This window comes from Tachyglossus aculeatus, chromosome X4 (assembly GCF_015852505.1).
Source record: "Tachyglossus aculeatus isolate mTacAcu1 chromosome X4, mTacAcu1.pri, whole genome shotgun sequence".
NCBI lineage: Eukaryota > Metazoa > Chordata > Mammalia > Monotremata > Tachyglossidae > Tachyglossus > Tachyglossus aculeatus.
The window spans coordinates 14,755,146-14,781,765 of record NC_052098.1 but is presented as its reverse complement, the minus strand read 5'-3'; the positions used below and the strand labels follow the sequence as shown (position 1 = coordinate 14,781,765).

General features: G+C 45.3%; 1 protein-coding gene across 1 annotated transcript in view; it reads right to left on the bottom strand.

Moving 5' to 3' along the window:
* Window positions 1–17,632: 17,632 nt before the first annotated feature.
* Window positions 17,633–26,620, bottom strand: part of DOCK8 (dedicator of cytokinesis 8) — a 205,733-nt gene continuing 196,745 nt past the window's right edge. The window contains exons 45-48 of the mRNA XM_038769505.1: window positions 25,370–25,513; window positions 24,132–24,238; window positions 19,143–19,313; window positions 17,633–18,432 (exon numbers count right to left, since the gene is read on the bottom strand). Of these exons, the coding sequence (XP_038625433.1) occupies window positions 18,372–18,432; window positions 19,143–19,313; window positions 24,132–24,238; window positions 25,370–25,513 (483 nt within the window). The 3' untranslated portion in view covers window positions 17,633–18,371. The remainder of the gene's footprint in view (window positions 18,433–19,142; window positions 19,314–24,131; window positions 24,239–25,369; window positions 25,514–26,620) is intronic.

Sequence of the window (26,620 nt, the reverse complement as noted above, 5' to 3'; positions counted from 1 at the left end):
ACCCATACTGGGCAGCAATGGCATGGGAGAGAGAGTTGAGAGTAGAAACTTGAGTTTACTGCACAGAAGGTGGCAATGGTAAACCACTTCTGGATTTTTACCAAGAAAAATCACCACCAGAATGATTGCAGATGGAGAATAGGGCATTCTGGGAGAGATGTGGCTGGGATGATGATGAAGATGGCATTTGTTAAGCGTTTACAATGTGTGAAACACTGCTCTAAGTGCTGGGGAGGATGGAAAACTCCTTGATGGCATAAGACAAGACAAGAGACTGAAGTCCAATGGGTCACATCTCCTTTGCTTCATGAAATTCCAAATATCTTGACTTTCAGGGAACTTTTTGGAGATTGGCCACTAGGGCTGGTACTATGGCTTGGTCCAGAAGGTGAGGGGAGCCCCAAAGACATGGAACCATATCCTTGCTGGAGGAACAGGGAGCCTGATGTGATAGTCAAGGTGGGATAGGATAAGTGCTTAGATCGGCGGGGTAGTGGTTTGAATGGAGAGAAAAGAGTGGATTTTAGCAGTGTTGTGAAGGTAGAACCAACAAGATTTGGTGACATTGAATAAGTGGGTTGAACAAGAGATGAGTCGAGGATAATGTCAAGGTTATGGGCTTGTGAGATGTGATGGTGCTGTCGACAGTGACGGGAAAGTCAGTGGGGGGAATTGGAAGAGATGATCCCTGCCCATAAGGCAGTTACAATCTAGTGGGGGGAGATGGATATTAAATTACAGATAGGGGAAGCAGCAGAATACAAAGATATGTACACAAGTGTTGTGGGGCTGAGGGTGGGGTGAATATCAAATGCTTAAAGGGTACAGATCCAAGAGCACAGGTTATGTAGAAAGGAGGGCCAGTAGGGAAAATGAGGACTTAGCCAGGGAAGGCTGCTTGGAGGAGACGTGATTTTAGTAGTTCTTTGAGGGTGGGGAGAACGGTGTCTTCTCCAGGAGGCCTTCCCTGATTAATCCCTCATTTCCTCTATTTGCCCTCTCCTCTACATTGCTTATGGACTTGGGTGTGTACCCCTTGAGCATGGATAGTCGTCTACTCCCCAGCCCCACAACCCTTAGTACATATCCTTATACTCTGCTGCTTCCTTTAGTTGTAATTTATTTTAATGTCTGTCACCCTCACTGTATTGTAAGACCCTCAAAAACAGGGAACATGTTTACCAACTGTGTTGTACTGGGACGATGATGATGATGGCATTTGTTAAGCACTTACTATGTGCCAAGCACTGTTCTAAGCTCTGAGGGGGATACAAGGTAATGAGGCTGTCCCACATGGGGCTCACAGTCTTAATCCCCATTTTACAGATGAGGGAACTGAGGCCCAGAGAAATTAAGTGACTTGCCCAAAGTCACACAGCTGACAAGTGGTGGAGCAGGGATTAGACCCCATGACCTCTGACTCCCAAGCTCTTTCCACTGAACCATGCTTGCTTCACCCAAATGCTTAGTACAGTGCTCTGCACCCAATAAATACCCAATAAATACCGTTTATTGATTGATTTATTAGTTGCTGATACTTGAATCTGCTCCCTGTGATTTCTGGCTCTGAAGGACTACTCCAAGCTGAAACCCCTGGAACTCATTATATACATAAGTGCTGCATCTGTCTCCCCACTCCAAGAACCTCAGATGGTTGCCCCTCACCTCCACATCAAGCAAAAACTCCTTACCACTATCTTTAAAGCACACAATCAGCTTTCTGTCTCATAAATACAATTGAATGAATGAATACTTTGCCCCTCCTAGTCAGAAGGACTTGAGTTCTAATCCAGACTCCGCCATGAGTCTGCTATGTGATCTTGGGCTAGTCACTTTACTTCTCTGTGCCTCAGTTACTTCATCTGTAAAATGGGGGTTAAGACTGTGAGCCCAATGTGGGACAGGGACTGTGTCCACCCCAATTATCTTGAATGCACCCCAGCGCTTAGTATAGTGCCTGGCACATAGTAAGTGCTTAACAAATACCATTATTAATATTATTACATTACCTCACTGATCTCCTACTATAATAATAATAGTGATGGCATTTGTTAAGGGCCAAGGGCCAATTTGTTCTAAGTGCTGGGGAGGATACTAGGTGATCAGGTTGTCCCATGGGGGACTCACAGTCTTAATCCCCATTTTACTTATTACTTATTACTAATTACATTTTACTTATGAGTTAACTGAGGCACAGAGAAGTTAAGTGACTTGCCCAAAGTTAAGTGACTTGCCCAAAGTCTCACAGCTGACAAGCAGCAGAGCCGGGATTTGAACTCATGGACTCTGACTCCCAAGCCTGCGCTCTTCCCATTGAGCCACGCTGCTTCCCTACTTCGGCTCAGCCCACATATTTCACTCCTCTCGTGCCAGCCTGGTCGCTCTGCCCCATTCTCATCTCTCTCACCACTGACCCCTTTTCCATATCCTCCCTTCCCCTTCCATATTCACCAGATCACCACTCTGCCCACCATCAAAGCCTTATTGAGGCCTTCACTGATTAGGCCTCGATAATTGGGGAAGGTCCTCTTTCCCACACACTTCTTCTCCCTTCTGCATCATCTATGCACTTGAATCTGTGACCTTTGGACATGTGATAGTCACCCCACAGGACTTACATATCTGTAACTTATTTATCTTAATGCCTGTGTCCCCCACTAAACTATAAGCTCATTGTGGGGAGGGAATGTGTCTTCTGACTCTGGTGTCATACTCTCAAGAGCTTAGTACAGTGCTCTGCACATAGTAAGGTCTCAATGAATACCATTGATGATGATACATCCTAGTTCATAACAATGCACAGGACCTCCATAGAATAATAGACCAATGTTCCTTAAGATAGCTTGCATCCAACACAGGGCCAGTTTCCGATATTCAGCTTCCCAGAAGTGCGGGAAAAAATGCAGCCCCTCCCTGTTCCGAATGACAACATATGGAACACTTTGCGGAAATCCATCCCAAGAGCATTTCCCTGCCACAGCTGGCACCACTCCCACCCCTCCAGCTGCCGCTGGGGCTCCCACAGGCTACTCCAATTAATGTATTTGTTTAGCGCTTACTAGGTGCCAAGCACTGTACTAAGAGCTGGGGTGATACAAGCAAATCAGGTTGGACACAGTCCCTGTCCCATGTGGGGTTCACAGTCTCAATCCCCATTTTTCAGATGAGGTAATTGAGGCACAGAGAAACGAAGGGACTTGCCCAAGGTCACACAGCAGACATATGGGGGAGTCAGGATTAGAACCCATGACCTTCTGACTCTCAGGTGGAGCTCTATCCACTAGACCATGCTGCTGCTACCCTCCCTTGATAGTGTGCCCTGAGGCAGCTGCCTCACTCGTTTATTGCCTAAAGCCAACCTTGTTCCAATTTTTTTTAAATGGTATTTATTAAGTACTTACTATGTGACAAGCACTGTTGTAAGCATTGGGGTGGATATAAGTTAATCATGTAGGTGACAGTCCCGAGTCTTTCCTCACTCTGCCTTCCCACATTCTCCTTTAGTTCTAAAGTTCTACAGAGCAGAGAAATGGCTAAAAGGTGGGACGATCCCCAAACTGGATCATCAGTCCCTGAATAATATGTAGAGCAGGCTGAGAAGTATCAGCAAATCATCCAACAGTGTTTACTAAACAGCTACTGGTGCATGGTAATGCAGGAGGCATTTTACAGTAAACAGAAAAAAAAAAAGTATTATCTCAGTCCTCTATCCCCTTCCCTGTAAACTGCCAACCTTGTGCTCACTGAGAACAGGGTAGAAGCAAATTCCCTTTTTTTGGTCACTTTACACCATCACCTCACACTCCATTATCCCGACAAATGCGATTCTCAGTACTTGAGACTCTAAAAGGGGGAGATAATGTCTCCGACAGAGCTAGACTGCATAGTCCCAGTTTACCAATTTTCCAGGCACAGAGAAAGGTAATTGTTTTAGGTCAGCTTTTCTTTGCTAATCTACAATCACCTTGCTGAATGTTAAAACTGAATCTGGCTTTTGTCACGTGCAGGCATACACTCACAATTAACATTTATACAGCACCTACTGCCTTGGCCCTTAGGTGTTTACAAAAGCAGAACACAGTCACTTATTGTGTGAGGATTTTCCTGCCAAGAGCAAAGAGAACAGGGTGAGAGATGAAAAAAATGAACTCCTTTCTCTTTTGAAATCCTTGAGGGCAAGGGGATGTTTTTGTTGGTTGCTGTTATCCGCTCCAGAGAGTAAAGTACAGCAATTGATTGATTATCAATCAGTGAATGACATTTTCTGAGCATCTACAGGGTGAAAAGCACTGTATTAAGCAAGACACATGCTCTTTGCCCTCAAAACGCTTAGAATCTAATGCAGGGGAACTGTTTTTTATTATTTTTCACTACAGTTTAGTTATTCTAGTGGGTGTTTTCAAAGAATGAAGATGAAGAAATGTGGAAATGAATGAACTAGATCTGTCTCTTCATGCTTAATAATAATAATTGTGGTATTTGTTAAGTGCATACTATGTGCCAGACACTGTACTAAGCACTAGGGTAGATACAAGCAAATTAGGTTGGAAACAGTCCCTGTCCTTCCTTCCTTCAATCATATTTATTGAGCGCTTATTGTGTGCAGAGCACTGTACAAAGTGCTTGGGAAGTACAAGTTGGCAACATGTAGAGACGGTCCGTACCCAACAGTGGGCTCACAGTCTAGAAGGGGGAGACAGAGAACAAAACAAAATATATTAACAAAATAAAATAAATAGAATATGTACAAGTAAAATAGAGTAATAAATACGTACAAACATATGTACATATATACAGGTGCTGTGGGGAAGGGATGGAGGTAAGGCGGGGAGGATGGAGAGAGAGAGGAGGGGGAGAGGAGGCCTCCTGGAGGAGATGAGCTCTCAGTAGGGCCTTGAAGGGAGGAAGAGAGCTAGCTTGGCAGATGTGCAGAGGGAGGGCATTCCAGGCCAGGGGGATGATGTGGGCCGGGGGGTCGATGGCAGGACAGGCAAGAACGAGGCACGGTGAGGAGATTAGTGGCAGAGGAGCAGAGGGTGCGGGCTGGGCTGTAGAAGGAGAGAAGGGAGGTGAGGTAGGAGGGGGTGAGGTGATGGAGAGCCTTGAAGCCGAGGGTGGGGAGTTTCTGCCTGATTGGTAGCCACTGGAGATTTTTGAGGAGGGGAGTAACATGCCCAGAGCGTTTCTGGACAAAGACAATCTGGGCAGCGGCTTGAAGTATGGATTGAAGTGGGGAGAGACAGGAGGATGGGAGATCGGAGAGGAGGCTGATACAGTAGTCCAGACGGGATAGGATGAGAGCTTGAACGAACAGGATAGCGGTTTGGATGGAGAGGAAAGGATGGATCTTGGCAATGTTGCGGAGGTGAGCCCACGTGGGGCTCACAGTGTCAATCCCCATTTTCCAGATGTGGTAACTGAAATGAAGTGACTTGCCCAAGGTCACACAGCAGACATGTGGGAGAGCCAGGATTAGAACCTATGACCTTCTGACTCCCAGGCCAGTGCTCTATGCACTATGCCATGCTACCTAGAGTTCCTTGGGTGCAACCCCATGCTGAATGAATTCACTCCTTTACCTGGGCTGGCTTTAAGTGTTCAGAGATGGACATATTCGGTTGTACTGGGAAAATCATAGTCAAGAGAGTGATTAGGGAAGCAGCGTGGCTCAGTGGAAAGAGCACGGGCTCTGGAGTCAGAGGTCAGGGGTTCAAATCCCGGCTCCGCCAATTGTCAGCTGTGTGACTTTGGGGAAGTCACTTAACTTCTCTGTGCCTCAGTTACCTCATCTGTAAAATGGGGATTAAGACTGTGAGCCCCCTGTGGGACAACCTGATTACCTTGTATCCCCCCAGCACTTAGAACAGTGCTTTGCACATAGTAAGTGCTTAATAAATACCATTATTATTATTATTATTATTATTATTCAGAGAATTCTCAAGGATCTCCTCGGGACCTATAAGTTGTGCCCAGGATTTAGCACAGTATTTGGCACATAGTAAGGGCTTGATAAATGCCATAATAAACATAATAAAAAAGCCAGTATTATTGTTGTGAACCACACCCAGAGACAATGGGTGTGTTCAAGCCACCTGTGCCCAATTCTATTATCCAGGTGAGCCTAATTTAATTCCAAATAAGTTCAGTGGTTTTAGCAATTTCCAATATATTACTGTATTTGTGCCAGGCTAATTGGTCCAAGACCTGTATGGGCAAATCTTGATAATTTAATTAAGGTAGGACTATTGGCACGATGAATATTTTTTATTCCTCCCCCTGTAGGATGCCACACTAGGTAAATCCAGTAAAGGTTCCCATCTTTCTCATCATTGTTGTCATAATCTAACATATTTTGCATCAGGCAGAAGCAGCATGGGCCTGGGAGTCAGAAGGACCTGGGTTCTAATCCCAGCTCTGCCACCTGGCTGCTGCATTTGCTTGGGCAAATGATTTAACTTCTCTGTGTCTCAGCACCCTCATCTGTGAAATGGGGATTAAAACCGTGAGTCCCATATGGGTCACGGACTGTGTCCAACCTGCTTAGCTTGTATCTACTCCAGTGCTTAGTACAATGTCTGGCACATAATAAGTGCTTAAAAATACCATTTAAAAAAAATCAGGTCCTGCTTCTGATATTAAGACCGGGAACCCCAAGTGGGACAGGGACTGTGTCCAATCCGATTTGCTTGTATTCACCTTAGCACTTAGTACAGTACCTGGCACATAGTAAGTGCTTAACAAATACCATAATTATTATTATTATTATGTCAAGCAAGGTGGTTGGTTGCCTTGGGTCGGCACATGGCAGGAGGTTTTCTCCTCCCTGGGTCACATGGTTCCAAAGATAATAATAATAATAATAATAATAATAATAACGTCATTTATTAGGTGCTTACTATGTGCAAAGCACTGTTCTAAGCACTGGGGAGGTTACAAGGTGTTCAGGTTGTCCCACGGGGGGCTCACAGTCTTAACCCCCATTGTACAGATGAGGTAACTGAGGCACAGAGAAGTTAAGTGACTTGCCCAAAGTCACATAGCTGACAGTTGGTGGAGACAGGATTTGAACCCCTGACCTCTGACTCCAAAGCCCAGGCTCTTTCCACTGAGCCACGCTGCTTCTCCTGAGCTGAGCCACGCTGCTGATCACAGCAGCCCTTTAGCACCACCTCAGAATTTAGGGACTCGGAACCTCCTGTTGCGCTTTTGTACTTAGCGATTTATGTACTCTACTTGGAAGCACTGTGAGTCAGGGGACCAGGATTCTAGTTCTGGCTCTGCCATTTGTCTGCTGAATGACCTTGAGCAAATCAGTTGATTTCTCTGCACCTCAGTTTCCTCATCTGCAAAATGAGGATTAGACGGTGAGCCCCACATGGGACAGGGACTGTGTCCGACCTGATTATCTTGTATTGCCCCAGAGCTTAGTAAGATGCTTGACACATAGTAGGCACTTAACAAATACCATGGATTATTGTACTCTCCTTAGCGCTGCACAAAGTAGTCATTCAATAAATGCTATTGATTGATTGCTAGTCTCATTCCCCTTTCCAGCCTACCTCCATGCTTCCCTTCATTAGACTGTCTATTCACACCTTGATCACATCCATTTGCCATGGATAATTGAATAGGCAGTTAAGATCAACGTTAAAAGCCATTTAAGGAGCAATACATGGACCCTGAGTGTTACTGGATGTGAGATACTTAGTCTTGGTTTGAGAACTCCCAGACAACAGGTCCCATGTTGCATGTACATTCTGAATAGCATGGCTTAGTGGGTAGAGCACAGGGCTGAGAGTCAGAAGGTCATGGGTTCTAATCCCAGCTCTGCTGCCACTTGTCTGCTCTGTGACCTTGGGCAAGTCATTTCACTGGGCCTCAGTTACCTCATCTGGAAAATAGGGATTGAGACTGTGAGCCAGTAAGCGCTCAATAAATACTATTGAATGAATGAGCCTCATGTGGGACGTAGACTGTGTCCAACCCAATTTGCTTATATCTACCCCAGTGGTTAGTGCAGTGTCTGGCACATAGTAAGTGCTTAACAAATGCCACCATTATTATTATTAGCTCATTGTGGGAGTGCAACAAATATTAAACAAAAACTCTACTCAAATTCAATTCACAATAGGTTTCTATCTGTTAAAAAGCACAATGAAGTGCTTTGTTTCCCCACTCACCTGAAAATTTGCTCTGTCCTGCAGACAATAGCTGCAACTAGTGTGCTGCAGCTCAACTCAAATACGATTAGGAGACTCACTTTGGTAACTGATTTCCTGAAGTCAGCAAGGATTTTCCACTCATGAGCAGTACATGCAGACACATTTTTCCTGCTTGATTATTAGGAAGGTAGTGGTTTCAGTAAGGAATTCTTTTATGCTTTTGTTTAACCATAAATCATTCGCCCTCTGAGTCAAAGGCATGACTATCAACCAGTCTGTTCACTCATCTGCATATTTGTAAAAAAAAAAAGGAAAAAATAGCTCACATGGTCTGCACTTCTTTGGTGCCAGAAACCCCAGTTATATTGGGTCTCATCCATCATTTGAGTCCAAATGATCTGAACTGTTTTAGCGGGTAGCTGTCTGTTATTGGAATTTCGCTTGTCCTGGTTTGGGGAGAGGATGGTATGAGAGCTTATCTTGGATCTCACCATTAGACCAAAGCATTTTTGCAGCTTCACATTGTACTCACCTTGTGCCTGAATGCACAGGAATGCAATTCCAGCAATTATTTACTAGGTGGAATGCAGGGTTCCTCTCATTTTTCAAAAGGGGCTCTGTCAAAGTTGTAGGTGCAAAATTCAAGCCAGCCTACTGTGAACCTGTTCTAACTTGATGATGAGAAACCTGCCTGGTTTATTTGGTTTACAGAAAGAAAGGAGATCACCACACTCCAAGGGGCCATCCTAGGTGCTGGGTGTCTAATAAATCAGCATTGTATGCAGTGGCTGCTCTGTGAGGGCCTGCTGTATGTATTGGCAGTAGGGCCAAGAGGACACAATCCCAGGCCCGTGGCTCTCCCCAGGACAGTGTGCACCTGCCTGTAATTCTCCAGAGCAGATGAGGGCCCAGAGACTGTGGTTAGGAGAGTTTTGAATTCCCACATCATCCTGTACCCTTGCCAGTTGAGGGACAATAAGAAATGTTAACTTCAGCTCCTCCCTCCTCATTACTGTGATGGTGGTCCTCTTCCTGCTGCCTATCTCTGCTCCATCTTTGTTCTTTCCTCTCCTCTCTTTTTTGTTTCCCCTCACCTCTCTCTACGAATCTACATGAAGGCATAAGGAATAATCAGACAGGAAATTATTCTCCCCACCTTCAAAGGCTTACTGAAGGCCCATCTCCTCCAAAAGGCCTTCCGTGACTAAGCCCTCCTTTCCTCTTCTCCCACTCCTTTATGCATGGCCTTGACTTGCTCCCTTTATTCATCCCCCCTCCCAGCCCCACAGCACTTATGTACATATCTGTCATTTATTTATATTAGTATCTGTCTCCCCCTCTAGACTGTAAGCTTATTGTGGGCAGGGAATGTGTTCATTGCTATATTGTACTCTCTCAAGCGCTTAGTACAGTGTTCTGTGCACAGTGAGCTCTCTATAAATATGATTGAATGAATGAATGAAAGTGAGACTTTGAGGGAGGGGGGGCAGAGCCAGCACACCAGCAGTCTTGCTTAGTCCCCAGGGCAAGAGGTCTGCTCCCTTTGTCCCCCTATTCTGTCCTGACACCAAGCTGGATTAAGGGCAAAATTTTACTTTGGGGCATTCCTCTTTGCTCAGCAGAGTGAATATTGATTGTGTTGCAGCTGAAAGCCCCAAGGTATTTCAGGGCTAGACCATATGTAGTAGCTAAGCTCTGAGTGCACTTGTTAGAAGCCCTGAGCCTGGAAGTCCAGGTGCTTTGGGAGCTGTGCCAGATGGGGTCCTTATTATTAACAATAATAATAATTATTATTATGGTCCTTGTTAAGCCCCCCCTCAGGGTCGCACCTGCAGAGCTTCCAGTACTTTACCACTCTCAACTATTGGAGGGAGAGTCAAGCAGAGGCATACCCATTCCATTCCTAGCCTGGGCAGTGGCTACTGAGTGGAAGGCAATCTGCTACAAGTCAAAACTCACCTGTGCTGGGCATCAGCTGCATGGGAGAGAGTCGAGGGCGGAGTTTCAAGTTTACTGTGTGGAAGGAGGCAATGGTAAACCACTTCCGTATTTTTACCAAGAAAACTCTATGGATGCGTTACCAGAATGATTGCAGATGGAAGTGGGGCGTTTCGGGAGAGATGTGTCCATGGTGTCACTATGGGTCGGAGATGACTCAACAGCATAAGACGATGACAACTTGTTAAGCGCTTACTACATGCCAAACACTTTTCTAGGTTTTGGGGTAGATGCAAGTTACTCAGGTTGGACACAGTCCCTGTCCTCCATGGAGTTCACAGTCTTCATCCCCATTTTACAGAAAACTGAGGCCCAGAGAAGTTAAGTGCCTTGCCCAAGGTCATCCAGCAGACATGTGGCAGAGCCTGGACTAGAACCCAAGTCCTTCTGACTCCCAGGCCTGGGATCTATCCACTAAGCCATGCTGCAGGAGCCTCCTACTAGGAAAAATAGAGCTTTCCAGCTCCAGGAATCCTGGAAGCACAGCCTCAGTGGTGGATGCGCCTGCACAAAGTTATCTTCCAAGTGATGGTTATCATATAGAAGCTGATTCGTAACTCAGGCTGAAGGACTGGACCAGGTTGTTTCTTTGCTTTAGACATACACTGCCCTTTCCTGCAAGCACCCAAATGCGTGTTTTCTCTCTCTCTCTCTCTGTCTCTCTCACACACACACACACACACACACCCTCCTCCCCTTCTCCAGTCAATAAATCAATCAAAGGCATTTATTGAGCAATCAATCAATCAATCATATTTATTGAGCACTTACTGTGTGCAGAGCACTGTATTAAGCGCTTGGGAAGTACAAGTTGGCAACATATAGAGATGGTCCCTACCCAACAGTGGGCTCACAGTCTAGAAGGGGGAGACAGATAACAAAACAAAACATATTAACAAAATAAAATAAATAGAATAGATATGTCCAAATAAAATAAATCAATAAACAGAGTAATAAATACATACAAACATATATACACATATACAGGTACTGTGGGGAAGGGAAGGAGGTAAGTCGGGGGGTTGGAGAGGGAAAGGAGGGGGAGAGGAAGGAGGAGGCTCAGTTTGGGAAGGCCTTCTGGAGGAGGTGAGCTCTCAGTAGGGCCTTGAAGGGAGGAAGAGAGCTAGCTTGGCGGGTGGGCAGAGGGAGGGCATTCCAGGCTAGGGGGATGACGTGGGCTGGGGGTCAATGGCAGGACAGGCAAGAACGAGGCACGGTGAGGAGATTAGCGGCAGAGGAGCGGAGGGTGCGGGCTGGGCTGGAGAAGGACAGAAGGGAGGTGAGGTAGGAGGGGGCGAGGTGATGGAGAGTCTTGAAGCCGAGGGTGAGGAGTTTCTGCCTGATGCGTAGGTTGATTGGTAGCCACTGGAGATTTTTGAGGAGGGGAGTAACATGCCCAGAGTGTTTCTGGACAAAGACAATCCGGGCAGCAGCGTGAAGTATGGATTGAAGTGGGGAGAGACAAGAGGATGGGAGATCAGAGAGGAGGCTGATACAGTAGTCCAGACGGGATAGGATGAGAGCTTGAACGAGCAGAGTAGCGGTTTGGATGGAAAGGAAAGGGCGGAACTTGGCAGTGTTGCAGAGCTGAGACCGGCAGGTTTTGGTGACGGCTTGGATGTGAGGGGTGAACGAGAGAGCGGAGTCGAGGATGACACCAAGGTTGCGGGCTTGTGAGACGGGAAGGATGGTAGTGCCGTCAACAGTGATGGTAAAGTCAGGGAGAGGGCAGGGTTTGGGAGGGAAGACAAGGAGTTCAGTCTTGGACATGTGGAGTTTTAGGTGGTGGGCAGACATCCAGATGGAGATGTCCTGAAGGCAGGAGGAGATGCGAGCCTGGAGGGAGGGGGAGAGAGCAGGGGCAGAGATGTAGATTTGGGTGTCATCAGCGTAGAGATGATAGTTGAAGCCGTGGGAGCGAATGAGGTCACCAAGGGAGTGAGTGTAGATCGAGAACAGAAGGGGACCAAGAACTGAACCTTGAGGAACCCCCACAGTAAGGGGATGGGAGGGGGAGGAGGAGCCTGCAAAAGGGACTGAGAATGAATGACCGGAGAGATAAGAGGAGAACCAGGAGAGGACGGAGTCTGTGAAGCCAAGGTTGGATAGCGTGTTGAGGAGAAGGGGGTGGTCCACAGTGTCAAAGGCAGCTGAGAGGTCGAGGAGGATTAGGATAGAATATGAGCCGTTGGATTTGGCAAGCAGGAGGTCATTGGTGACCTTTGAGAGGACAGTTTCTGTGGAATGTAGGGGATGGAAGCCAGACTGGAGGGGGTCGAGGAGAGAGTTGGTGTTGAGGAATTCGAGGCAGCGCATGTAGATGACTCATTCAAGGAGTTTGGAAAGGAACGGTAGGAGGGAGATGGGGCGATAACTAGAAGGTGAAGTGGGGTCAAGAGAGGGCTTTTTTTAGGATGGGAGAGACATGGGCATGTTTGAAGGCAGAGGGGAAGGAACCAGTGGAGAATGAGCGGTTGAAGATGGAAGTTAAGGAGGGGAGAAGGGATGGAGCGAGAGATTTCATGAGATGAGAGGGAATGGGGTCAGAAGCACAGGTGGCCGGAGTAGCACTTGAGAGGAGGGAGGAGAGCTCCTCTGAGGATAGTGCTGGGAAGGATGGGAGCGTAGCAGAGAGTGTTGAGAGCCGGGGGGTTGGAGAAGGGCGGAGAGTGACTTTAGGGAGGTCAGACCTGATGGATTTAATTTTATTAATGAAGTAGGAGGCCAGATCATTGGGGGTGAGCACTTACTGTGAGCAGAGCACTGTACTAAGCATTTAGGAAAGTACAACAGCATTGGTAGATGCAAGGTGAACGGAGTGTACAGGGGAGACAGATATTAAAATGAATTATGGACCCTCCACTTGCATCTGTCAGTGCCCTGGCTCTCTTGGAGAGGCAGAATCAGAAGCTTCAAAATGCTTCAAAAGGTTGGATTGGAGTGTGTTTCCAATCGCTCCCCCTGCCCTAGGCCAGGAAGCCAGAGTTGCCGGACTTTGCATTCCAACCCAGAGGCTTCACTGGGCTTCAGTGACAACCTGCTGAGATGAAAAGGAGGAATGTGATGATTGTTTGCAGGCCTTGAAAGTGATCTGGGGACCTGTATCGATCTCAGGGAGCCTCTCAGATTGGCCGAGAAAATTGGCCGGCTTCAGTCTGGAATGTTAAAGACCCCAGGCTGACTCACTCGCTCTGGACAAAGTCAGCTATTTTTTTCTCATTAACAAAATCGCCTCAACCTTGAGAGGAGAGAAACTTTCCCTTTATTTTAGCTAGGACTGGGAGGGACGGCTCCACTTTTCCTTACTAATTGCTTCGAGAATATAAGACCTCCTAAAATCCATCGGAGACCAGCCAGGGACATTTCAAGTGTTTCACTTCAATTTGTAACTTTAGAGTCATATAAAGTGATATAACTTTTGATTTCTACCTCTGATGTGTTAAATAAATCAAGGATACCCCGATCACCAGTCAAACCCTGCCCTATTAAAGAAAATACAAAGACTGCTTTTCAACTGAAAAATTGTCCTGTATCTCAGGGCGTCGGTTTGCCACAGTCACCTCCCTTTTATCATTCCTTCTTGATGATCAACCCCACCACGCTGGCCGGTTTCCTCAAACTCTCTTGGCATGGCTCCTTATAGCTCTTTAGAAAAATAGCTTGTGGCCCATGTAATAATCAAGGGTAAGCCATTTGGGTAACAGAGTATAATGTGCTAATTCTGCACCAGAACTGTGCTGTAACATTTGATAAGAACAGCCTTCTCATTTTGCCCTGGAATTCATTCATTCATTCATATTTATTGAGTGCTTACTGTGTGCAAAGCACTGCACTAAGTGCTTGGAAAGTACAATTTAGCAATAGAGAGAAACAATTCCTGCCCACACCGGGCTTACAGCCTGGATTCTTATTGAAATTCCTGGGGTCTGGCAAGGAAAGGTGCCCATGCCTGCTGCCCTCTTCCTGCATCTGGAGCCCTTTGGGCGCTGTCTCCCTACTAGAATATGGAGGCCGCCAGCATCCCAGCATATGTTACCTGTCCAGGGAAACTGGATAGATTCTCTGTCCTAATGGCAAAATCCTCTACTTTACCCAAAGGTTGTGAACCCCATGTCCCAATCATTCCTCTTTGATGATAATCCCTAAGTGGTTTAGGCACACCCCTTTTTTGGGAGGACTGGAAGGGGGTGGGGCCAGGCAGTGATGAACAAAATGGTGCATTCAGATTGCCTGTTTTAGCATCAGAAGTGAAGGACAAGTAGAGAGGCTGACCACACTCCACCATCCGTCCCTTCCTGTCACTGACCCCAGCAATCTCTGCTGCTAAGAGAACAAACTGGCATTGCTGAGCCCACCTCTAGATTCCATTTGGAACCCTTCCATATCCAAGGTCAGGCTGCTTCTGAGAGGGTCCGGACTTTTCTCTTTTTCCACACTCACTGCCCATCGTTTTTCTTCACCAGAACTGTTTTATGAAGGGAAAAAAATGAAATCCTCTTTGGAGACCGATGGTCTGACTGGAGAGTCACACTGAGGGGAATCTCAGAAGACAGTTACCCAAGACATTTACTTTTATCTTCTCATTTTAGGACCAAAGCATGTTGCTTGAATTGTGTTCTTGACCCTTCCTGGAGAGAATAATTTAGAAATTTCCGCTACAGTCCAGAGGGATGTGGTTTTCTTTTGTTTGTTTTTTTTTTTACTAGATTCCTATTCTAACACTTGTCCCATCAATATCACAGCATTAAGGTTGGTGAAAAACCTGGGGTATTGTTTATTCTCTCCAGTCAGTCATTTGTAGCTTTTTGGGTTGGCCTGGACACCCAGAGAAGAACTTTTCCATTATATATACCTATATCTATAGATATATAGATATAGATATATACACACACTCTCTCACTCTCTCTCGCGCTCTTTTAAAATCTTGATGTAGGCTTGATTTTTTTAAGTCCTGAAGCCCATTCACTCAATTTGCAACAAATTATAACCCTTCAGCTTCTTAATCAATTGGTGAGTTCAATTACATAAACAATCCCATCTAAAATCTTTAGAACCTCCTGGTTTATTATGCATCTGACGATGTTAAAAGCCATCAGCATGGAGTTGGAATAGAAACGGCATAACTCCAGGTTGCGGAAACCCCCGCCCCCCAACTTCTGAAATAAGCAACATCAGCTTGATTATGTAAAAACCTAACAGGGCTGCCAAGACGTCTCCTTATTCCATATTATTAATTGGGAAAACTGCCATCCCATGGCTTTGTTTCAAGTACAGGACTGTGTGTTTTCATACCAAGAGCAACACACCCACAGGGAACACTTACCAACTCTGGTTGGGGGACAGGGCAGGAGACGTCCAATTCTATGTATTAGCCTTAAAGTGGAATCCACTGGGAATGTGCACTTCTGAACAAAGGGGGACTAGGGAACCTGTCTGGTATTCATTTTCCTGGAAGGATATATAACTTCTCATTATCAGCAGGGAGTATGTCTGCTAATTCTATTGTATTGTACTTACCCACGTGCTTAGAATACTGTTCTGCACATAGTAAGTGATCAATAAATACCATTTATTGATTGATTACCTCAACATTCACTGGACACCACTCTTTACCTTCTCTCCTGAGGCTACCACTGTTCTGCTTTTACCAGGCAACACAAACTGACGTGACAGGCAGTTTAGTTGGGGCCTTCATTTCTAGCTCTGTGATCACCTTAATTAAGGTATGGTCTTAAAATGAAGGTCAGGGAACTAGATTATCTAAGGGATTAGGACTGAACTGACTAGCGGTGCCTTTTAGTTCTTGAATGCTGGTTCAAACTGGGTACAGTCAAAAGCCAGGTGGATGGAGAGTTGGGGGCGAAATGACTTGACTCTATCAGTTCTCAGATCTTAGATCCCTGAAGTTATACACACTGATTACCTTTTTATTTATAGATCAGAGCCATTTATAACATAATTTTGGGGTAAATTTTAACCTTTAAAACTTTATTGTAAAATTAGATATCAAGATACGTAAAGGAATTGTACACCTTTCAAAAAAAAACCTTACTTTAAAAAAAAGTACAAAAAAGCCTTTATATTTAGACAATTGCAACCAATGGCTGTTGACCTTGCATTATAAGTACCATTTTTCTTCAAACTAATTGACTTGCTGTTTGTCTTCTTTTATAGAATAGGAGGGCTTAAGGAACATAGGGATACCTCAAATTTATAGAGTGCTTATGATTTTTCCAAAGCGTTTTTCACATCCCGGTGAGGTAGGAAGAAGCAGGTATCTTATTCCCATTTTATAGCTGGGGAAACTGAGGCACAGAGAGGGTTAAATGACTTGTCTGAAGTCACACAGCAGGTCAGTGACAGAGCTGGGACTAGAACCGAGTCTTCTGACTCCTAGGCACTTGTCCCTAAGTGATGCCAGCAACTCAGCATACATGATTCAGTGCAGATTTCAGTCATTTACCCTAGAATCTTGTAGGCTAGGAAAAATGACAAGGCTGAGATCAGTAAAGGAGCACTAAGGCCATTAGAACCACCCTTGAAGATGGCTCTTTATCTTGACCAAGTGGGCTTTGATAAAATAAAAATTAAAAATAAATAATAAAAAAATTAAAAAAGACAATCATGGCAAGATCAGAGACCCTAAATACTAAACTCCCAGAAATTTGCATAGATTTTTCAAAACAATGTTTGTGAAACCAAAGGCACCAAAGGCACTTAGTGACTTTTAATTTTTCTGGCGACTATGTTGACTTTTGTTCTTCGAGACGTTCTATTCCATGATGCTTATTTCACAGACCTAAATTTAGGGTTGCATCTTTGCGAATTCCCCTGGATGGGTTCATTGAAAGTTCTTTCTTTCAGCCTCCTAGCCCTACAAAATGCCTCAGTTAAAGGTTCCTAGTTGTCACATCAAAGAGCTCAATTAGAAAGCCCCACTGTGGCTCAGAGCACAACCTTAGTTGCTATACACCCTGCTCTCACCTGAATTGCTTACAAAATGGATAGCATTGAAAAGACTACAAAACCGAACTCTACCCTGATTGGTAGATTTTGAAACTGTCCTGAAGACTTTTCCAGTACCAGTCAAAATAATGTATCTTTAGAGTGTAGAATTTAAATCTCACATCATGATTATATTCATCTTCCAGCTAAAAGTTGCCAAAAGAATGCAAAATTAAAAGCGACAGTATTTTACAGCTCTGAAGCAAGTATGCTGAGCTAGGGCATGGTTTCTGGAATGTTTTGCTCATAAAATATTCTACTTGGTCCCAGAGTGTGTGTGAAATTGCAAAAGCATAGAAGTACTACAGAGGGGAGCTGCTTGGATTACTGTTCTTGTGGATTACCCGCTTCAAGGGCTACATTGCTCAGAACACCACATGCTTTCTAAACCAGGGCTTAAAGCGTATTCCTTTTTTTTTAAAAGTAGTAATAGTATTTATTAAGTGCCTACTGTGTGCAAAGCACTGGGAAGGAGCACACAGGTGGGAATTGGATACAATCCCTGGCCCTCAAGGAGCTAACAATCTAAGGACAAGTAACTGTATGTACACTTAACTAATCAAGGAATATTAATTGCATAACCTATTCCCCTCCGCCGCCATATTGGCAAATGAGCAACGACTCCCAGTTTTCAGACTTCAGATGAGACAGAAAAATCCCTGTTGTTTATTGTTTTGTGTCATTGTTGCTTGTTTATCTGGAAGTGAGTGAAATATACTCTTAAAAACTGAAGGCCTTTGGGCAACCTTTATCATCTTGTCTTGGGTTTATCCTGTTAACACCTCCAACTAAATGAGAGGAAGTCTGCCCTCTGGGTAAACAGTGATTGGCCATTCAGCAGGAAAAGCTGTTTTTGGAATGTTTCGTTTTGTACAATCCTGTGGAAAAACATGCTTCAATAAATACATAAGCCGACAGACAAAGCCAGCTCTCTGCTCTCACATCTCCGGGCCCTTTCCCTGCCTACTTCACCCACCAAAGTCAGAATGGAATAGATTCGGGCTGGTTTCCTCAACCAACTCTTGCCCCAGACATTGGATCTTCCAGCTCACAGAAACCTGCCCGTCTGGGAGTGTGTGTACTGCCCTCAGTGGAGATTGTCCCAATTTGTGAAGACCAGGAGCACCGTCTCAACTGCTGCACTGCAAGGTCTCAATGAAGGCCTCACCCTTCATTGCCTGGGCGAGGGCAATCTTCCTCCTTCCTTTAGGTGCTCTGGGATCCCTGGGTTTCATATTTCCTGAAACTAGATCTGTGGAAAGAGTCCCTGAAATCAAGGAGAGACAGAAAATAAGAAGTGTGAGAGAAATCGAGCAGTCTTTCAAAGACAGAGAATACGACACAAGATAGGGGAGCATCAATCATGGAGATCACTGCAAAAGATGTGTGGGGAGCTGTACATTCTTCATGCTGTGCCAGAAAAAACACAAGCTGTAATTCAGCCTTGGGAGGACCATGGGATACAGGCTAACCTGAAAGGAACCTCTGAGAGGACAAGGAGAAGGACACAGAGTGGTCTATGTTACAATTAATTTTAAACCTGCTTCTAAGATCTCATTATATATTGATCTCCTCCTGTAGTTATTTATTTCCTTAAAACTGCAGTGTAATTAATAATACATATTCTGAGGTTGGTAGGAAGACCACAGATTCCATTTTCATTCGACTGGCAGAAGGTACCTATTTCTAAGACCAAAACTACATAGGTCATTTTAGGTGGACCAGGTGGAACCAGACAAAGGGAATAGGCCCACAGGGGAGGAAGGGAGGTACAAGCTGGTAGGGGCATCCACGGTCACCCCTCCCATTAGCTGAGACTGTGTACATCTCGGCGGTCCATTTTTCTCTTTAGGTTTTCCAGGACAGACATGTGTCCCGAAGAACATGAAGTGGGCCGTGGGACAGACCTTGAAATTTCAGACCTGTCTGGCTGAAACTGAGATATCTGCTCACCTGAACCTACGTGCCCGTTCTTACCTCTTTTCACCAGAGACCCTGAAGACCGGCTTGTAAAGCTCAGGGATTTTACGCTCGATCATCGGCCTGAGATTCTCCTTCAGCTTGTTGTAGTTCTTTTTCAGTTCTTGCTGATACTCCCTCTGGTCTGTGGTAATGAGACGCTTGTTTTTCTCCACTGCCTCACCGCATCTGTGTTCAAAATGCACATTTGAAGAAGGAAAGCATTGTGGTTATTCCCAATGAGCCAGAAGCATCGGGATCTTGTGGTTAAAGGCACCATTGAAGGAGGGAAGCGGTTGGAAGCGAGTGAGGCAGGTGCAAAATGTGGGAGCTGGGGGTGAGGGCTGTGGAAAAACCAGAGGGCGGAGGCAGTTAAAAATGTGAAACCGTCTAAGTCGGAAGGTACCTCCTGTGTGGACAGGGACTTGGAACACAATGGCTCTTTGGAGGAGGAGGGTGGTCTGTGCTCCCCCAAGACAAATGTTCTGGGTCCAGGGATTGACCCAGACCCCTGTATGATGTTATCACCCTAAGCTACGTGCATATGATGAGTGACGTGATGATGCCATCACATCCTCAAGCTGGAACAGAGCTTGAAAGGTTGTCATCTAGTCCAGCTCCCCCAAACCCATCCACAGGAGGAGCGTGTTGTGAGTGATACAGAACAGGAGGGGTTGGCTAATATTTTCCTGCCTCAGGGCAGCAATGTGTCTGAAGCCAGCCCTGAATCAAAACTATGGGCAGTGGTGGAACTCTGAACCTAAAATGGGGGTGAAACTTTTATGCCCTCTCTTGAACCTCTGCCCTGAGAGTGGCTTTTCTGAAGATGGAGAAAGGGAGGGATGGGAATGGATGTCTGGCCCAGTGCAGTTCTTCCCCCTTCCTTCAATCAATTAGTCAACCAAAACGGCATTTGTTCAGTGCTTACTATGTGCAGAGCAGCACTGTACTAAGCACTTAGGAGAGTATAATACAACAGAGTTAGCAGACACATTCCTGCAGAGCAGCACTGTACTAAGCACGTGGGAGAGTACAATACTACAGAGTTAGCAGACACCTTCCCTGCCCACACTGAGCTTAGAGTCTAGAGGTGCTTCCTTGGCACCATCTTGGAGTTAAACACTCTAACTTGGTTTCTTTCATAGCTCATCAGCAATTAGAGGATTACTGGTCCAGTGAAAGAGTAAATCTGCATTGGCCCCACTTACATTTACAAATGCCACCCTCACTATCTCCTACCAGTGCTGAGCACTGTACTAAGCACTTGGCAGACTAGAAAAGAGTTAGTAGACACAATCCCTTCCCTCAGAGAGTTTACAGTCTAGCAGGGGAGACCGACACTAAAACAAACTCCAGGTAAGGCTCTTCTCGTCATCCTCATTTCCTTACTGTCCTTTTTAATTCATCGGCAACCTGAAGCTAAGGCATTAAAGTTTCCTCTCCAGTCTGGAGTCCCATGGATGCCAAAAAAAGGGGCTGTAAGCTCATTGTGGGTGGGGAATGTGTCTGTGATATTGTTATACTGTACTCTCCCAAGCGCTCAATAAATACCATGGACTTACTGACTGACTGGAAAGGAGAGGTGATTCAGTATTGGATTGTCCATTACTTGGAGGTCTGCTGCCAGATTCTAATTAGGCCCACCCTCATTCCCACTAGGCCTAGGCTCCAATGGCTCATTTACATGGCCATCAAAGGGTCATCAAATCCTCAAGCTGGAATAGAGCCTGAAAGGTTGTCATCTAGCTCAGCTCCCCCAAGCCTACCCACAGTGGGAGTTGTGTTCTGAGTGAGGGAGTGCCCAAGAGAGAAGAGACGGTAACTCTCTTGAAAGGGAGCAAGCAATGGCCAATGCAAATGAGAATTACTCATACTAATTCATTTTAAAGACTTGGAGAAAAAGGAGAGCGCCAAGGTGTGTATCTGGAAACTAACCTATGCAGTTCTCACTTTATGCCCAGCACTTACTCAGACATTAAAACAGGTCTCGGTGACCTTGGCAGCATGACAGAGGCCAGATTTTCACATGGATGAACTGCTCCTGAACAATGTGCCTAATGTTTAGGACACTAACAGGCTTTTCTTTACTATTAGATATGCAAATCTGCTCTTTCCAGCTATCATTTCTTCAAAACACATGTATTTCCCCTCATTCCTGGCCCTAATGTGATTTTAGAAAACCTTCTGATTGCTGGCCCTCTGTCATCATCTGGAATGGAAAAGATACTGTCACTGCTGCCTGTTGTGTGATTCTGAAAACCCTATTTAGGGAAGCGTAACTGGGATCCCTTATCACTGTTTTTTAACAGTGGCTTGGGTCTCTTTTTGGCAGGAGAAGGCAAGCAAGACATTGTTTCCCATATCTTGCGACCTGAAAACTCAAAGTGCTCTTGTTTACCTCAGGGAGAGGTAGTTGGGGATGAGAGGCAGTGTTCTGGCAAGAATCCAAAATGGTAGCAGTACTGGCGCCAAAGGTGATTGACTGTGGTAGGTTGTGTTCCACCTTCTGGAGATATCACTTGCTTCTTTGCACTGCCGGGCCTACCTCACTGAGGCAGAATGAATCCCAGGCACCAGAACCCAACTTGCTTGCATTTCTATCATAATCAGACATGGGGCCACCCACACTCGTGCAGGAAACTGCAGCCAAAGTCTACTTAGTTGCTTGTCCTCTTGACTGTGCAATGTGTTCTAGGTGTAAAATTCCCCTTCACCCCTGCCTCTAGTTTGCTATGAAAAAGGCAGATTGGAAGAAGAGGAAAGACATATAAATCCCAAGCTAATGATAAACTCTGTTGCTTAAAAACCACTAGATTGCTGATTAACTTTGACAATTAAGTTAGGAAAAAGACAAACCAAATTTGGCCCTCACACTGCTCCTCACTTACAATTGCTTTTGGGAACACCTTGGGCAGAAAGTTGTTCGCTCCAGAGACGAAGGCTCGAGAGTGCTCAAAAACGAATGAAAAGACTTTTTTAAGTAACCCAGGTGTTGGTGAAAAGATGGGAAGGGCCTTTTCCCTGGCCATTTACTTCTACCATTCATTTCAGTGGCTATTCAATAGGGTGAATTACAAGTTTTCTTTCTGAAGGGAGGAAGGTGGAAGAAAAGATGACAGGCAAACTGCAGGGTGGCAGCAGCAGCAGCAGAAGGGATTATGCCTTCAGGACAGGAAAATATGAAAGGGCGGTAACCAGGCAACCTCTTCATCATTGTGGCATTCCTGGAACAATATCCCCCTGTGGCAAAAATCAACTGGGCAGCTGCCTCTGCCGCCCAACCCTGCCAGAGGTTGATGCGGGAACACTGCCCAATTTTCACACGTGAATCATCTTCAGTGTGGATGGAAAACAGCTGCCATTGGCAGTGGCAGCAGCCACTTTGGATGGCTTTAAGTCTGAGGAGCCATCATTTTACTGTCTCTCTGAGAAAAGACTCTTTTTCATTCCAACCTTCACACTGTAGCCTCTGGTGGAGAAAACTCCAGGGGAGACTGGAGTAAGGCTCCTTGAATCCAGCCCCGTGGAAAGTTTTAGTTGGAGAGGGTGTGCTTTCAGCAGACTTACTGGAGGTACTGTTCACATTGCCAGGGCTCTGCCTGGGCATCCAATGTAAAAAGTGAACTCTGTAAGGAGTCCTTACTGCAATGGAAAAGTGGATTTTTCAGACTATCATCTCCCTGTTTTCTGCTTTCTCCTGTTCATTTTCAAACGTCACCGCCAAATGTACTCACCATTTACACTGGGATCATAGCGGTCCCCGTGGACAGGGATGGTTTAGGGGTCCAGGTGAAGACAGGAAGTCTGTTTTCCCCAACCCCCATTTTTTTTATGGTACCCCTTTACCCATGCCTGCACACAGTTCCATTTCTGGCACTATTTTGAATCAATTAATCAATCAGTAGTATTTACTGAGAACTTATTGTGTGCAGAACACTGTACTAAGCACCTGGGAAAGCACAATACAACAGAGTTGGTAGATGAGATCCCTGAATCACACCCAGCCAGGGCTGGGTGCTTCTCTTCAGTTTGCCCTTTCTGAATCCAAGCCCTAGGAAAGGGAAGAACCTGATTTTGAAGACAGAAAATCCTTGAACCAAGTTTTACTCTTTGTGAGGAAGAAAAACTAGAAAACACCATTATTTTGCACAGTTGCAACGTATCTAACCGGTCTTCTGAGTGTACTTCAATGCCTTGTCTTTTCCATTTATTAGAAACTTTCTTCCTAAATGAGGTGAAATTGGAAGCTGTAACAAGATTAGAAAGCTAAGATCTGAGAGCTCATTACTCTGTTCCCTGCTCTGCCGCTCGTCAACTCGGATAGATCAAGAAACGTAACTCAAGCATTTTGAGCCTCTGACTCTCCAGCTGTAAGACAAGAATGATAATACTGTTCAAAAACCACTCTGAGCACTCCAGATGAAAGGCGCTGTATGTTTGAAAGGCACCCTATGTGCAAATGATCACCACATCCCTACCCATCTGCACAATATCTCGAAGACCGAGCTTCATTATAGCTAATCTCTTTGGCCAAGTAGCTTTATAAAGACTCTCTGGAGACTGCTTAAGGTCTTTTTAGGCCTTGCCCACTGGGCAGTTTCTGACAGAAGCTGGATGGGCTACACTTAGAGTGGGTCCCTACCCTTCCCCCCTCCCACTCCACCCCAGTCGTCCCCCACACCCCACCTCGTCCCACTACTCTGGGAGCTGGGCTGAGGGCCTGCCTACCACTTGGAGATGCCCACGATGGTTGTGTCACTGTGGCCCAGGTGTGACCTCCACATAAGGCACTCTCCCTCTCACTTTGAAGTGGGATATATTTTTCAGCTTCAAAAATACCATAGCACAAAATGCAACCTAAAAGGATTGCCAACGGACACCTTTTACCAACTGCCAATGTTCACTGGATCTGCAAGGGGTCAGTGAGACATTTCAGCAACATTAGCATCGTCTGTGAATGAATGGCACCGTTTTATTGGATTCCCAATCACTTTCCCTCCTACTTACCTCATTATGAATTCCTTAAAACATAATCTCAGCTTGTTGTGATGTCGGTAAAGTTTTGGGTCAGCTGGAATTTCGGCCAAGAACACTTGGGCTACCTCTAGTGGCCCCTGATAGAAACAACAAAATGTAGACCTCTGTTACTGAAACACTCACTTCCTGGCTTCAGGGAAAAGAAACAGGAAATTGATGCCTTTAGCTTTAACTTTGTGCTTAGTGTGCAGATGAATTAACTAAAAATAAATAAAGAGCAGACTGATACTGGGGTATCAGGGATCGGCAGGGATCGATTGGTCACATTATGCTGGATCCACACACAGAACCAGCCCGTGGGTGCAGGGCAGTCCTTCCCCCTTTCATTCATTCATTCAATCGTATTTATTGAGCGCTTACTGTGTGCAGAGCACTGTACTAAGCGCTTGGGAAGTACAAGTTGGCAACATATAGAGACGGTCCCTACCCAACAACGGGCCCCTTTCTCCCAGTGCTGCCCGTTGGTAAGAAGAGTGATGCTATTACCTAATTGCAATCGTATATTTTAGAGTTTTAGGTTTTGACAGTATGACACTACCAAGCTCAGAGCAGGTATTGCCTAGAGTTAGGGTAATGGCACCCTGATTCCTACCTCTCTGGAACCAAATCGGCCCAGTGTGTAGACTGAGCCTGGTGGGAGGGATCCATTCTGCCTTGGAGAAGGCCTCTGTGTTATCACTGGGTAATAACTGGGTAATAAATATCACTGGTTTGGGTAATCACAGGGGGCAACCCAGTTGTTTGGGATGAGGTCAGTTTGAGCCTAGTTCTCATCTCGAAAGAACTTGAAACCTCAGAATGACTTTGGAATTGCCTGGTCATGATCCCCAGTTAGTTTAGCCTTCTGCCCTAGTCTAACCTGGATCACCCCAAGAATCAACCTTGAACTGAACCAGGCTCCGAGGAGCAGGAAGATAAGGATGCTCTTCCCCCAACCATTCATCTCCTCATTTTCTTCTCTCGATTGGGCAGCCACTAAAAGTGTTATGAAGAGGCAGAGAAGCAGGAAGTGGAGGAGGAAGAGGTGGAAAAGTAAGAGAGGTTAACGAAAATTTTTTCTAACCTCTGAAAAGGTTTCGTTGTTTCCCAGCCTCCCCAAGCACAGCAGAACAAAGAGGGCAGAGAGACATCGGAAATAAATCACGGTGAAAATAATTACCAACAGAGGAGTTCTGAGACCAAGCAAAAAGATTCTAGATGCCTTTTACCTGATTCACAGTAGCTCCCACTGAACCTTGCAGCACCATTTGAAGCATCTTGGCATCAGGTGGTTCCTGATGAGTGGCCACGGCCAATTCTAGGGTCTTCTTCTGCATGTCTTCAATGGCCACTTCGATTGGGGTTAGAATAAACTGAATACAAAATACAGGCACAGATACATCATTGTCTTATTACGTGGATTTGCCAATATTACCATAATAATCATCAAGTATTTATGATGTCACAAGATACAGAGTACTGCTTCAGGTGCTAAGGGTATATGTCAGTGCTTAGAACAGTGCTTTGCACATAGTAATGCTTAACAAATACCATCATTATTATTATTATGTCAAAAAATAAACATGGTTCAGAGCAAAGCAGATGGTTTCAGCACCAGCTGAAGCAACATTCCTCGGTTCAGCACATCTTCATCCACTGTCATTTTTGTTCCAGGTTTCCATGCGTTCTGTTGCAACAAGTCTTTCTAATAGTGAGGTCGAGAGAAGGCTTTGGGTTGCCCGGATTTCACAGTCTTTTCAAGAGCTGCTGAATGGCTTCCCCAACCCAACAGGAAGGTAAATTTCTGGTCCTCTAGACTGTAAGCTCGTTGTGGGCAGAGAATGTGTCTGTCAATATTGTACTCCCCCAAGCACTAAGTACAGTGCTCTGCACACAGTAAGTGCTCAATAAACACGATTGAATGAATGAATGAATGGTCAACTGAATGCTCATTTAGGTAATTATGTCAGTGGCTAAAGCCCTTGGTTTTCCACAGTGATGTTGAGTACATCCTCATGGATGGAACATGAAACTCAAGATGGCCAAAAAAGGGCTAGACTGGAGAACTCAAAAAACTGAATGCGGAACGTTTTCTCGTATACCCTACCTAGCTCAGTATCAGTCCTTGATTCATGTCAAATGGCACCACCACCACCACCACAAACAAAAATACGGGAAGACTTGAAATGCCAAGGCCATTATAGAGCAGAGGGTGGCTAGTTAGACAAACAGGTACCCAAAGGATGTGAAGAGGCTTGCCCCAGTGTGGGCGTAAAAACCCCCCACAATAATCATGGTGATAATAGAAATCAAGAATTTGCTCCTTCACAGCATTTGTCAATCCAGTGTGGGCAGGAGGGAATAAATGCCACGCTCCAGTTAGTCCCCTCACCTCAGGGAACCTACCGCTACACAACACCACTCTGACTTACTGACTTACCATTCTAGACTGTAAGCTCCTTGTGGGCAGGGAAATTGGC